The sequence below is a fragment of the Monoraphidium neglectum genome (genome assembly GCF_000611645.1).
Source record: "Monoraphidium neglectum strain SAG 48.87 unplaced genomic scaffold scaffold00542, whole genome shotgun sequence".
Taxonomy (NCBI): Eukaryota; Viridiplantae; Chlorophyta; class Chlorophyceae; order Sphaeropleales; family Selenastraceae; genus Monoraphidium; species Monoraphidium neglectum.
The window spans coordinates 10722-24829 of record NW_014013086.1 but is presented as its reverse complement, the minus strand read 5'-3'; the positions used below and the strand labels follow the sequence as shown (position 1 = coordinate 24829).

The window sequence follows — 14108 nt, the reverse complement described above, 5'->3', positions numbered from 1 at the left end:
TGGAGAGGCCCCAGGGCCCAGGGCCAGGCATGTCTCCTGGGTGTGTGCAGTGCGCCCTCATTGCACTGTTTGCATGTCTGAAGCTTTGTTTTGGCTTGTTTTCGTATTAAGCTTGTTGCCGTCGGCACTGGGCGGCTAGTGTGTGCTCAACCCCTGTTATTGTTTCACACCGGTTGGTCACAGTGGCAAGAGGAGTCTAGCTGGCCTAGACGATTGTAACAAAGCAAAGCAAAAAAGTTGTACATTTTGGATGCGGAGGCGGTGGGCCGTGTGTTGCCCGGCCGTCTGCGTTGGGCAGCCAGTTTGTGCTGAACCACAGTTGTTGGTTCAAACCGGTGGGTCAAAATGGCGGTAGGAGTCTAGCTAGCCTGGACTATTGTAACACAGCAAAGCAAAAACCGTGGGGCCGTCGCGGCGACCGTCTCCCGATGAGTCTTGCAGATGCAGACGCAGTAACAAATCCATCAATCGCTAGTCATGCCCTTGCTAACATGCATGGGGCGCCGGCGGGGGGGCGGGGGCGCGGATATCGCGCTATCGTCGCCGCAGGCGGCCAAACCTGCGGCCCGCCTGTGCGCTGGAGAGGCCCCAGGGCCCAGGGCCGGGCACGTCTCCTGGGTGTGTGCTGCGCGCCCCCGTTTCAGCTGCTATCATAAGCAGTCAGCAACGTGGTGCTGCAGATACAGCGGTGCAGCTGAAGTACAGTATCATTGCATCAACAATGTGCAACCATATAGTAGTACAATCCTGGTGGCAATTTGAAACGGGCATTGGTGTAGTTGCCAAGTGGATGGGTGCCAAAGTTGTCGCCACAAGTGCTGCTGCTGCTTCTGGGGGGTCCACAGACCGTACAATCGCATTCATACAGGCGACTCAACCTATACGGGGTTGTAGATAGGGGTACCCTTGCGTTGCTCCACAAGCGACTCTCACAGTGTCCACGCAGTTCCATTGCAGCAGAGCACTGCCGCCAAAAGATTTCGAAACGGCGCCTGCCAGTCTGCCTGCGCTGCCCCTCATGTGGCTTTGCCATTCACGATACCTCACCCTTATTTGTTTGCGCCTTTGCTAATCAGCTTTCAAGCCCTCCGTCACCAGGTGTGAACTACGATCGCAGTGATCTTGTTGATCATTTCTGGAACTCCAGCATGGTCTGATCGTCTATTGTTTACAGTTAACATGTCGTTAGAGGATGTGGTGGCCGGGGTCCCTGGACGCGGCACAGATGATGATGTGGAGGGCGGAGAGCGCGTGCAGCAGGTGTTTGCCGAGTATCGCAGCTGTGTTACACGCGAGGGCAGTAAGCCACACCCGGGCGACATTGCCGAGGCCAGCAGTCTCAGGTGAATGCGCGGCGGCCATCATTCAAAGCGCTGCAAAGCGTGCGCGCCACGGACGTACGCGCGTCCTGGGTGGCAACCCGGCACAGCCTCCTCCTTTCCCTATGAGCTTGTTGCCAAACGATTCCATCCGTGGTGCATTTGTGCGCGATATTTTTTGTGCGTGAAGCTCATGCTGCTCCGCCCCTCACGTGCGACATGCGCACCCCGCAGCGCCATCCCGCTGCCGCCGACCGACTACCCTCTGTTTGACGCGCTGCCGCCCGAGCTCATCACTGGCGGCAAGCTCAGCCAGCTGCAGGTGCGGCGCTTTTGCTGGGCAGCGTGCCGTCCCCTGGCTGCAGCGGCTGCAGCGCCAGAGCCACATGGGCATGCAGTCGAATCGCCCATCGCGGGCATGCGGGGCACTCAGCATGGCCCCTCAGCGCAGCATGGCCAGTCAGCGACCTCATCCCGGCTCCCAAAGCTAATCATGAAGCGTCGCGCTGAGGCCGCCTGAAAATGCACGCCTCATGCACACCGCCAGCTGGAGGGCATCCTGTACGCGTGTGCGCGCCACCAGGAGCTGCTGCCATCAGGGGAGCGGGCCGGCTTCTTCATCGGCGACGGCGCCGGTGCGTTATGGCCGTGGCCATGCCCGACCCCATGCATGCGTGCTCGCATGCGAACGCTCCGGCGCGGGTGCCCATGCGTCCCCATGTTGCCTCCCAAGGGGTTGCTTTGGCTTGCCAGCCTGTGGTGGCTGTTGAATGCTCAAGTGGACTTGTGTGCTTTGTCTTTCCTCGCCCTCCCTTAGGCGTGGGCAAGGGGCGCCAAATCTCCGGCTGCATCCTGGACAACTATGCGCGCGGGCGCAGGTGCGTGCGGGGGCGCCGCGCCACGGCAACAACAGTGGTGTAGGGCTTGTGTTGCAGCAGCGCTTGCTCCGCCCTCTGCCAGCGATTGCGCGGCGCGGCCTGATGTGCACCCCTTGCAGCCAGGCCCCTCTGGTTTTATGCCGATTCGCATCCCGGACCCTTTCGAATCGCCCGCAGGCGCGCTGTGTGGCTGAGCACGTCCAGCGACCTGCATCAGGACGCCACGCGCGACCTGCGGGACCTGGGTGGGTGATGCGGGGACATGGGCTCACGGAACCGACTTGCCAGGGGCCGCTTTGCGAGTTGAATGTTAGAAGAAGGCGGCGGCCTGCAGCGCGGAGGGCGGTGATACCCGTCAGCGCTCCATGACAACGGCCTGGCAAATGGCCAACCGTACATGGTCCCAATGACATAACTTAAGCCCAGCGCTCCTTTCTGCATCCCGTGCATCTTGTCTGCCCAGGCTGCCACATCCCAGTAATCAACAACTTGCAGACGCTGGACAAGGAGACGCGCGCCCTGGGGCTGGCCAAGGACCTGCAGGAGGGGGTGCTGTTCATGTGAGTGACGAGTGACGGGGCGGGTGCCGCGGGGGGCGGGGGGCGACGCTGCGCGGTTGGGAGACCGTGGCCGGCCGCAAGGTGGCGCCGCTGCGGCCGGCACGGCAGCCGGCGTGCGTGGCAGCTGGCGCGGGCACGGTGCTGTTCTGGGGCCCTTGGGTTGCTCCGGGGTTGGGTCGAGGCTTCTGGTGCGGACGGTAGCCAAACAATACAAATCTTCAACGACCAATGCCATGAGCCTTGGTGGCTCCAAACGCGGGCGGTTGCGGGACGCTGTGACAATCCTCATTTGAATCCAACTTTCAATCCTCCGCAATTGCCCCTCTTCTTCGCGTCCTCTGGTGCCTGGCAGCACCTACTCGACGCTGGTCAGCTGCGGCAAGGGCGGACGCAGCCGGCTCGACCAGTGGGTGCCTTGGATTTGTGTCGGGCCGTCGGAGTGGACGACGCCGCTCACCAACGCTGCCGCGCATTTGGACCCGGCCAGCCGCTTCACACGCTTGCATGCTTCCAGGACATGCCCGCCTGCGACTGTCCAGCCGCCGGCTCCCGGCCGTCCTCACTTTGGCCCCACGTCATGCAGGGTGATCGAGTGGCTCAAGGGCGACAGCTTTGACGGCCTCCTGGTGTTCGATGAGTGCCACAAGGTGCGCGCCAGGGAGCGGCGCACAGCGGTGCTATCTTCGAGCCTTCTGATTCCTTGCGTTGATTGTCTTGCGGCTCCGCCTCGTCCCCATCCATTGGCGTCGCCCAACACCAAAGTTGCGTCACCAACGCTCCTCCACCACTCCTCCGTCCATGAAGCACTTTCCAACCCATCATGTTCCACCTCCCACCCCACAGGCCAAGAATTTTGTGCCGGGCAAGGAGGCCCAGAGCACCAAGGTGGCGGCCGCCGTCATCGAGCTGCAGCGCCGCCTGCCCAGGGCGCGCGTCCTCTACTGCAGCGCCACGGGTGTCAGCGAGGTGGGGGCGCGCACGCGCCGGGCTCCGTAGTTTTTGAGCCCCCTTTGCAGCTGCTGGCAGCGCGACCTCCTCTGCAGACAGCTGTCGCCGCCCGTTTTCATCTAGGCCCAGAAAGCCCGTCCCAAGGGATCCGCAGAATTTGGAACGGTTTTGCCCGTGCAACTGACGCTCCTGCTGCTCCTCCCTCTTCTGCAGGTGGGCAACACAGCCTACATGACCCGCATGCACATGTGGGGCCCTGGCACCGCATTCTCTGACTTCGAGGCCTTCTTGGACAGCATGAAGAAGAGGTGGGGGCCTGGGGGTGTCCACTTGGCGGTGCCATTGCTCCGCAGGAGTGTGCGGGCAGGGGCTGGGCGGGAGAGGGTGGCACTGGCCGGGCCTTGAATCTGCACTGGTGAGGCGCTGGCGCTAGGTTGCGCGAGGGCCATCACCTCACCCGGCCCCCCCTTGCGCGTTGCCACTCCCAGGGGTGTGTCGTTCCTGGAGATGCTGGCGATGGAGATGAAGGCGGCCGGCAAGTACGTGGCGCGCGGCCTGTCATTCAGGTGCGGCAGGCTGGAGCAGGCGTGCCGCCTCCCCAGTGCCAGGCGCTGACAGGGGGGTCGCGCCAGCCTCACATGCGCTCCACCTAGGCGCCCAGCAATCACGTGCCCACCAACCTCGCCTGTGTGACCTGAAGTAACAACGCCTGCGTCCTCACTTCAAAATAACACACACAAACGCACGCGCACACACACACGCACACACACACACACATCAACACACACACTCTCTATCTACTGACAGGGATGCCGAGTTTCTTGAGCTGGAGGCCCCCCTGACCCCTCGCCAGGCCGCCATGTATGACGAAGCAACAGAGCTCTGGATGGTGCGCCTGTCGGGCCCGGAAGAAGGAGGGGCGCGGGGCGGGTTCGCATGCCTGCGCCATCACGATGCAGGGGCAAAGCTGCCCTCCGCGGACCTTTCTGAATCCCCACTCGACGCGCTTGATGCGTTCATCCGATGTCGTTTTCCACTGTGGTAATCCTCGCCGGCCCCCGCGCCCCCAACCTGCGCAGGCCCTGCGGCTGGGTCTGGAGCGGGCGCTGGAGCTGACGGGTGCGCCCGCCAGCGCCGGCGCGCCCGCGCAGCTGCGGCGGAACGACGCGTGGAAGCCCTTCTGGGGGGCGCACCAGCGCTTCTTCAAGAGCCTGTGCGTCTCGATGAAGGTCCCAACAGTGGTCGAGGAGGTGGGGACAGGAGAGGCGCGGAGCGCGAAACCGGAGTTGATGTGCAAGCGCTTACGGGGCCGTTTGGAGGGGCGGTTTGGGCGCGGATGCAGAGCGGCTCCTTTTGGGCTCTCAAGGGGCGCTCCTCTGCCGTATGACGCTTGTCTGGGCCCGCCTTGAACTCTCCACACGCCGCTAGCCAGCGCACCCGAGCTGCGCGTCAAGGCCTTCGCCTCTAAGAACGTACGCCCGGCGCCCTCTGCAACCCCGGCCCAGGCCAAGGCGGCGCTGCTGGCGGGGCGCTGCGTCGTCATCGGCCTGCAGTCCACCGGCGAGGCGGCGGCAGACGCGGCCGGCCTGGAGCCGGGCCCTGTGGCGGGGTTTGTTGCGACGACACGGGAGCTGGTGGCGCGCTTCATAGAGACCCACTTCCCGGTGCAGCGCGAGGTGACCAGCGAAGGTGAGTGGCGCAGCCTGGCCATTTTTTGCAGCAAAGACGCTGCAGTGCAGCGCTTTCAAGCTTCCGACCTGAGGAGCCCTGTGAGTGCTGCCAGCATACGCCTTTGCCATGCAAGCGCCCTCGTCGCGGTGCTTCGTTGCTGCATCGCAACCGCAGGCCTTGCGGCGGGCCTGAAGCCCCAGCCTGTGGCGGAGTGCCTGGCTCTGAAGGAGGAGCTGCTGCAGCAGGTGGGTGCCGGGGTGTGCCCCTGGGTGCTAGGTGTGGGGCGGGGGTGGCAGGGGGGGTGTTTAGGCTCACGGCGCTACAATGAAGCGCAAGATCCCGTTCTGTGATGGTCAACCACAGGTGTCCATCATCGAAGTCTGTTGCATCCTCCCGCCCCTCTCTGCCGCAGCTGAACAGCCTGCAGCTGCCGCCCAATTTCCTGGACCAGGTGAGCCGCACGATGGGGGCTGGCAGCGCTGCAGCTGCATGTGGCATCCAAAGCTTGCTGGGCAGCACGCCTTTGCAGTAGGGCCGCTCACAATCTCAGCTGTTGTTGCCCCCTTCCCGTTCCCCAGCTGATTGACGAGCTGGGCGGCCCCGACTCGGTGGCGGAAATGACAGGTGCGGCCGCAAATGCAAAGGCCAAGCTTGCGTCGCGGCAGTGCTGTCCACTGTAGCGCTCACGGTCGACAGGATGAGCGCCCGTTTTCCCCAGCCCAATTTCTGACGTCCTTGCCATGGAAAGCACCTCTTTGGCCTTGTGCCGCCCTGCATCTGAGTCATCTGGGTGGGCGCCTTGAATGGACCTGCCCGTGTACGCAGGGCGCAAGGGGCGCGTGGTGCGGGACTGCGCGGGGCGGGCGCGGTATGAGCTGCGGGCCAAGCCTGACAGCAGCGAGATGGACTCCCTCAACGGTGAGGCGGTTGATGGGCCGCCCAGGACACGGGGGCGTTGTGGTGGGCTCGTGAATCCTTTGGAGGCGGTTGGGGCACTTGACAGGACGGGGACTCGAGGACGGAAGTTGATGGATGCATTTGCTTGGCGCTTGTTGGTGCGTGGGTTGGGGGTGCAGAAGCACATCCATTGGGGTCCAGACTTTTCAGGGCCACTGGGGGGTGGTGGCGAGAACGTGCCTGGCACGCCTTCCACTGGGTGCGGGGGGGTTGGTTTCATCGCAACACTTTGGGGCGGCTGGAACCAGCAGTGAATGCGCTGGGGCGCACCTCTAGGCATCCGCCCCCCATTTGCCAATCAAACTTTACACATTCAGATATGTTCGTATGGAAAGGTGCACGAAAGCAATTCCCAGACAGCCAAATGCTTCAGATGCGTATGACGCGGTCAACACATGCTGACCATGTCGTGCCTCCTCTTCATACGCGCATAACCACAGTCAAGGAGTGCGCCCAGTTCATGGCGGGCAAGAAGCTGGTGGCCATCATCAGCGACGCAGCGTCGACAGGCATCAGCCTGCACGCCAGCAGGCAGGCCCAGAACCAACGGCGGCGCGTGCACCTCACAATCGAGGTGGGGGGCTCAGATTGGGTGTGCTGGAGCGGGCGAGCACATGGGTGCTTTACCATGGCAGGATTAAAGTTTTTTTGGGGGGTGTAGAGCGGCGCACCTTCAGCGTCGCACCTAGGAATCGCAATCCTTTGAGTACCCTCGCCTATGCAACGGTCCGTTCCTCGCCAGCTGCCGTGGAGCGCGGACAAGTCTATCCAGCAGCTCGGACGCTCCCACCGCAGCAACCAGGTGCGTTGGGGGGGCGCGTGACGCGAGGGTCGCTTTCGTCGGCGAGCATGCGTTTCCCCGCCCGGCCAACGCTCGCACGGGCCGCGTCGCAGCACAAGAGCTTGATTTTTCACTAGACATTCGATCCACTCACGCCCGCACCCTCCCCGTCACCAGGTGACGGCCCCCATGTACAAGCTGGTCACCACCGCCGTCGGCGGCGAGAAGCGCTTCGCCGCCGCCGTGGCGCGCCGCCTGCAGTCGCTGGGCGCGCTCACGCGCGGCGACCGGCGCGCGGCCAGCGGGATCGACCTGTCGGAGCAGAACTTTGACAGCCCCTGGGGGCGCAAGAGCCTGAGGCGTATGTACGACCACATAGTGCAGGTCAGGAGGGGCGGCTGGCAGGGGCCTTATGTGCGGGTGGCGGGATGAAGGATTGGGGTGCAGAGGAATTTGCGGGCGCCCAGCTGCATGCATGTTGGGTCTTCCAGTCTAGGGGCCCACAAGTCTTGCCCTAAGGGCACCGCCTGGGGTTGCTGGTGCCAGCGGTCCAGGGTAAGCCAATGCCCAGGGTCAGCTGCTGTGATTGCGATGATCTGAGGCTCAGGGGAAGCTGTTGCCAGCTCTGTGCGCTCCCCGTTGTCTGCGAGCCCCCCGGCGCTGAACCACCATTCTGAACCCCTGTGCCGCCACCGGCCCGCCGCCTGCCCCCAGGAGTCGACCTCGCTGCCCAGCGGCGTATCCCTGGCCGCCCTCCTCCGCGACTGCCCGGAGGAGCTGCGCGCCCGCTACGGCCCCCTGCTGCGCCGCGCGGCGCCGCCGGCCGTCTCGCAAGATGCAGGCGTGGAGGCGGGCCCAGCGGCGCCGTCGGAGGCGGGCGAAGCAGCAGCAGCAGCAGCAGCAGCAGCAGCAGCAGCGGCAGGCGGGTCGCAGCCGGACCGTCTGCTGCAGCAGGCGCTGGGTGTGTCGCGGCTGCACGCGGACTTCAGGGACTGCTGCGACATCATGGGCATCGGCCTGGGGGCGCCGCGCAGCGACACGGTTGCAGAGGTGCGCGGCTCGTCGCGCGGGCCGGCTGCCCTCGATGCCGCAGTGCTTTGGGAAAGCCGGGGACGGGCTGACAGCCAGTCCCTTTTTCTATCCTTTCAGCTTCATCAATGCAGCCCTGATGAAGCCCAGGGTTGAAGGTGCAGGTCTTTCAAGCTTTCCTGCAGCCCCTGCCTTTACAGCTGCCGCTGCCGCACCCACCGCCCCTCCAAACTATTGCAGGAGCGGGTGGTCGGGGCAAGCAGCAGCAACAAGGACCTCGGGGACGGTGAGTAGGCCATGTCCAAAGGGATTGGCGCCTGGCATGAGGTTTGTGGCGACGGATGCGCATTCTTGTGTTTTGAAAGTTGCCTATCGCTGCAGCGCTTCAGTACTCGTGCAGGCCCCGGCATCTGACGGCCCCGCCGCCTGGACGCGACGCGCTCTGCTCGCAGTGCGGCGGTTCCTCAACCGGCTGCTCGGGCTGCCCCTGGCGAAGCAGAACCTCCTGTTCAGGTGGGGGGGTCTGGGCTTGAATTCTGGATGCCCCTCGTGACACTGCCCTGCACTCATGGCGCGCATGGGCTAAACCTCAGCATGAGAACGGCTCCTTCGTCATGCAGCTGCCCCGCTTTTCAAACAAGAGGCCGCTATGCTACTTGGTAGCAAACCTGTTCCCTAGCCCTGAATGCTCGCCAGCCCCCAATTAACGCGCAAAGCGCATGCATATCCCTGCTCCCTCGTCTCGCGCAGCTACTTTGCCGCCACGCTGGCTGCCGAGATTGCGGCGGCCAAGGCGGAGGGACGGTTTTCTGAGGGCGTGTCGGACCTCAGCGGCAGCAGCATCACGGTCAAGGGCCAGCCCAAGGTGAGGGGCCGCCGGCCCCACAGCGGCTCCGGCGCCGACCGCGCACGGGCTGCGGCGCCAAACGCTGTTGGCTATTCTCTTGCTATCCAAGAGTGGGAACGCCCTGCGTTGTGAGTTTGGTGGAGTGTGTGACAGGCGCCTCGCTGGTTGGCGGCGCCTGCTCACCTACCCATGCTCGCGCCTTGTGGAGATCCCTCTGACAAGCCCGGCTCTGCCTGCCCCGCCCCTTCCCAGGTTCTCTGGTCCGAGCCCGGTGCCTCCACGTCGGCGCAGCGCACCCTGGTGCACACGCTGCTGGTGGACCGCGGCGTGCCCTTCCCGGAGGCCCTGCGGCGGCTGGAGCACGAAAAGGTGAGAGCGCGATTACAAAAACACCTCACAATGCACAAGCGCTGCCGGCGCCGCCCTGATGAAACTTGGGTGCCCTGTGTGGCATCAAGGGATACGTCAAATAGACCTCCAGCACGTGAGTCTGGAAGTGCATGGGTCCCAGGGACGTGCGTCGGTGCTTTCATCGCAGGTGCCTGGCGACGACAGCGGCTTCAGGCGCAGCCGGCGTCCGATGTTTGGGTCGCACATGGTGCTGCTCGCCATCCAGAAGCCGGGGCACAAGAACGTCTACAGCCTCGTGCGGCCAAACACAGGTGGGCGCAGGGGACCGGGAATTGGTACTCGTACCTGGTGATGGCGCAGGCCATTTGTTTACGACTGTGCATGTCAAAGCTGGCTTGTAGGCTCGACATCTGCACTTGTCTTGCCCTCTGTCGGGATGGCGCCGCATCTGCTGACCAGGAAAAGGCAAAGGCACAACCCAGCACATTCAAAGCAATTTTTCGAAACACCCAGCCCTCATCTCTTGTCACCTCGCTTCCCTCACAATTCACCCAACTCTCACCCTGACCCTACTCCCCTGACCACACCCTCTTCCATAACAGGCGACTCAATCTTTGACATGGAGCGCTCTGAGCTGGACACCAAATACACCCGCATGTCGCCAGAGCAGGCGGCGGCAGAGTGGGAGGCCGCGTACGGCAGCAGCATGTCGGCGTGCATGCACGGCGCGATGTGTGGGCAGGGGGCGGCCTGCCAGGTTGGCAGGCGGCAGATCGAGGGTGAGTGAGGCGCCTGGCATTGAGAGAAACCGGGATGGGTTACTGCAACCTTCAGAACAGGCAGGGGCGCAGCACCACAAGCAACACTGGGAAGCTGCAGTCCCACTCTCTATCATCCTCCCACCCTCGCACCTGACCCATCACCACACCTGACATCCCACTCATTGCCTCACCCACACTGTCCCTGCCGCCATAATCCTCCACCCGGTCCCAGTCACCCTGCTGACGGGCTCTGTGGTGCGCGTGTGGGGTGTGCTGGAGGCGCTGCTGGAGAAGCGGGGGGCGGAGCTGCCAAAGGCGGACCGGGCCATGAGGGTCGTGCGCGTGGCGCTCGGGCCGCGCGTCGCCAGCGGCACCGGCGGTGGCGGCAGTGGCGGGAGTGGCGGCAGTGGCGGCAGTGGCGAGGGACGGCAGCAGCAGGAGCAGGAGAAGGAGCAGCAGCAGGAGCAGAAACAGCAGCAGGGGGACCCACACGCCCAGGAGCAGCAGCGGGCAGCAGAGCTAGCGAACGGCGGTGGCGGCGGCGGCGATGGGGATACTGGTGGCGCTGGTGTGGCGTCGGCGGCGGCGGCAGCGGCAGCGGTGGCGGCTGTCCCTGCGGGCAGCTACCTTGTCGGGGTGCGCTACCCGGCCCAGCTGCTGCCAGATGTGAAGGCCCTCCTCTCCTCCCTCCAGGCGGAAGCCGCGCAGCAGCTCGCGGCCCTCGCAGCCGGTGCGTTCGGCGGCGCCTTTGCGCTGGGCGGCATGGGCGCGGGCGCGCTCGGCGGCGCCAAGCCGCACCTCCAGGCGCTGTCCAACGGCGCGGCGCAGCTGCAGGTCGCGCGGATCGAGCCGCCGACCCCTGTGGACCCGAAATCTGTCGCCAAGGCGCTGCGGGCGCCGAAGACGATTCACGACTTCTTCCAGACGGTGGGCAAGACGGGGGCCTCCGCGACGCAGCAGCAGGACGCGGCGGCGGCGGCCGCGCTCGCGCCGAAGGCGGCACTCAGGGCGGCCCCAGCCGCTGTCGTCGGCGCCGCCAAGGTTGGCGCGGGCGCGGGCCGGAAGCGGGCGGCAGCGGTGGCGGCGGCAGGGCAGCAGCAGTTGAGTTTTGCGCCGCAGCATAAGAAGGCGGCGCCCGCGGGCCCCCTGGCTGCGAAGCAGCAGCAGGCGCCCAAGCGGCAAGCGTTGCAGAAGCAGCAGCAGGGCCAGAAGCGGCCGGCGTCCGTCATCGAGATCGACGACTCGTCAGGGGTTGACTTGGGCAGCGGCGACGGCGGAGCAGGGCAGGGCGGCCGCGGCGGCGCGCAACGCAAGGGCGCTGCGGCGGCGGATTCGGAGGTCACGTCGCACGCCCACGCCGCGCCTGCAGCGGCTAACTGCGTCAGCGGCGTGGTGCCTAATAAGAAGCAGCGGGTGGCGGGCGCCCTGGGACACGGCAGCGGCGTCGCCCCTTTGAAAGCTGCCAACGGCGGCGGCGGCGGCGGACTCCTTGCAGGCGGCGGTGCGTTGTGTGGGAAAGGCGCCAGCGGCACGCCCAAAGCCAATGGCCCAGGCGGCGGTGCTTGCTCAGCGGAGGGCGTCCGCGCGCTGCTTGGCATGGGGTTTGCGGAGGCGGAGGCGCGGCGCGCGCTGTGGGCGACGAGCGGGAGCGTTGACCGGGCGGTGGAGTGGCTGGTCAACGGCAGTGGCTGACAGCAAAGGTGCAGCGCCTGCGACGGGGTAGTCAGCAGCATAACGGTTTGCGCAACACAGAGACAGTGTTTTTTACATTCTAGGGCAATTCTTTTGCAGCAGCATGTGCTTAGATTACAGAGGTTGTAGACAACTGGGCGCCCATTTCGCTCGCAGCACTGTACAATCAGAAAGTCGACCCTCCTCCGTCGCCGCTGAAATCGCGGCCAGCACCGCCGGATCTCACTCATCGCGGCAGATCAACTCCGCTGCAACACCTGTTGTGCTCATGCTCACCGTCCGGTGTCTCTCAGGCGCATCACCTACATGCTGTGTAAGCTTTTGGCTTGAAAACGCACCGTCATGAGTTGGCACCTCATCGACACATGTTTTGGTTGCCCTCTGCAAAATGCAGCGGTCTGCACCCCCCCCTTCCCCGCAGGCAGTCACATCAGTGCATCCAGCAGCGAACCGAGGAGACCCATGCTGTGCACAACACCGCCGGCAGCCAAGTCCGCTGCAGAGTAACGCAAATATGACCAGATCTCAGCTGCACCTCTTTGCGTCAACAATGTGCTTTCAACATCTTGCCAGCACAGCACGATGCTGGTCTGTCGTCATCATGCGTCACCCTTGTGGGACGCTGGCCGATCCAGTGTCAAGACATATCTTGTATAACCTAAAAGCGGCATAAATGATCCATTCCTGCAACCACATCCTCAATTTTGCACCCAAAATGTACTCCACCGCAACGTCCGAGGCCGAGAGGGCCTCGGGCTCCCTGCGCGTCCTCAAAATGCGCGAGGAGGCGCGGGTTTTCGATCGCGAGCTATCGAGCTTCCAGGCTTCGGTAAGCTGGCTATTGGGGCGCCAGTGCCTGCCCGTGCCGCCTGCCGCGTCACTGTGACAGCGCCGTCACTGTGCGAACACGTAGCACCGACGGCCCCACACGTGCGACCCCCGTTTGCACCCAACGACACAGACGCTCAAGTTTGAACACGCCACAGAGCATTTCCTCCGCACGCTAGAACCGGTGCTGCGCGCGCCGCTGCCGCGCGTCTGGACAAGCGTCGAGTGAGTGGGCCCAACGGGTCGATGCCTGCAGGCCCTTGCATGAGAGGCCCTCGGGGCGCCTGTCACGTCGCCTCAGAACCTAGGACCGCCTCCTGACCACTCAGCAACGCCCCACGGGTAATTGGGAGAGTTTCCACGACAACGTCATGCCAACTGCCTGGGCGGCGACGTCGACGGCGGGTGACGCGCGGGGCCTTGTTCAAGAAGCCACCGCTGCCCCCTCCCAACCCTCCACGGGGCCACACCTCTCCCTCCTTCCCCTGAAGGGGCGGCCTCGCAGAGCCCGTCCGCGCGCCTGTCTCACACGAGCACGGCCACACGGTGGGCGGCGCCTCACTATGTGCCTCGCGGTGCCTGCCCATCCGCCCTTGTGCACACGGGTCGGCTTCCAGGAGGCTGTCAGGTATAATTTTTCGAGTGCCAACACACTTGCAGCGCACAGCCCTTTCCCTTCGCGGCCTGTCTTCATCTCGACCCTCTCCCAAGCCGCCTCAGCCCCAGCACCCATCCAACATCGACGCCAACCCCCCAGCTAGTCCCACTACCCGGGAAGCCCAGCCCCGCCCTTCCGACACACGACCACCAGCCCCATGTATAACACCCTCCTCAAAAGGTCGGCGGCGACGACGCGACCTTTGGCGCCCTGGAGGAGGCGCGTGGCGAGCTGCGTGACCGCATCATTGGGGACGTGCTGCACCCCGTGGACGCGTGGAGGGAGCTGCTGCGCGTGGTCGAGGCGAGCGCCGCCGACTGGGACTCTGGTTTTGCACCCAGCTGGACGAGGGATTTGGGGCCGCCCGGTCGCATGGTCAAACGCCGCCTTCGCAAACCCTCAAGCGTCCGCCGGTTGCAGTAACCAAGCCACCCTCCTGATTCCCAGCCAAACCCCCAATTAAACCCGACCCAAACCCTGATCATGTCCCGTCCAAAGCACGTGATGCTCCTCCAACTGAAGGGCCTTCCCAGAGCCGCCCAATCAGCCGCCAAGAGCAGCGCCCTCCTGCATACAGATACGCACGCACACTCCTCACCACACAACACCCCCACCGTCCGCAGGAGCGCGTTCCCGAGCTGATGCGGCTGCAGACAGGCGTCGACCGCCGCTATTCCAAGCTGAGCGCCAGCAGGGACCGCTTTGAGGCCCGCCTGGCACGCGACAGGGCTGAGGGGGAGAGGGAGGTCATGAACGTGGGCGGAGTGGGCGGGGTCGGGGGCGGCGGCGGGGTCGGGGGCGTCGGCGGCGCGCGAGGGGCGCGGCGGG

General features: G+C 64.7%; 3 protein-coding genes across 3 annotated transcripts; all 3 read left to right on the top strand.

Annotated features, from left to right (window-relative positions):
- Positions 1-1179: 1179 nt before the first annotated feature.
- MNEG_4054 (putative Protein strawberry notch) lies at positions 1180-11794 on the top strand (the record flags this gene model as incomplete). Its single annotated transcript, XM_014047471.1, has 29 exons — positions 1180-1343; positions 1554-1641; positions 1867-1954; positions 2137-2197; positions 2375-2442; positions 2661-2757; positions 3110-3163; positions 3341-3404; positions 3601-3723; positions 3919-4013; positions 4194-4271; positions 4513-4594; positions 4785-4955; positions 5211-5394; positions 5551-5621; positions 5789-5827; positions 5955-6000; positions 6202-6294; positions 6774-6907; positions 7076-7135; positions 7292-7498; positions 7829-8164; positions 8384-8429; positions 8596-8656; positions 8894-9008; positions 9243-9359; positions 9529-9652; positions 9944-10120; positions 10335-11794. The coding sequence occupies 29 exons, from the start codon at positions 1180-1182 to the stop codon at positions 11792-11794; spliced, it is 4503 nt and encodes a 1500-aa protein (XP_013902925.1).
- Positions 11795-13460: 1666 nt separating this feature from the next.
- On the top strand, positions 13461-13655 carry MNEG_4053 (hypothetical protein; the record flags this gene model as incomplete). Its single annotated transcript, XM_014047470.1, has 1 exon — positions 13461-13655. A coding segment is annotated over one exon (195 nt), but the record flags the coding sequence as incomplete, so codon positions are not given.
- Positions 13656-13903: 248 nt separating this feature from the next.
- On the top strand, positions 13904-14080 carry MNEG_4052 (hypothetical protein; the record flags this gene model as incomplete). The annotated part of the gene is made up of 1 exon (XM_014047469.1): positions 13904-14080. A coding segment is annotated over one exon (177 nt), but the record flags the coding sequence as incomplete, so codon positions are not given.
- Between the last annotated feature and the right edge of the window lie 28 nt (positions 14081-14108).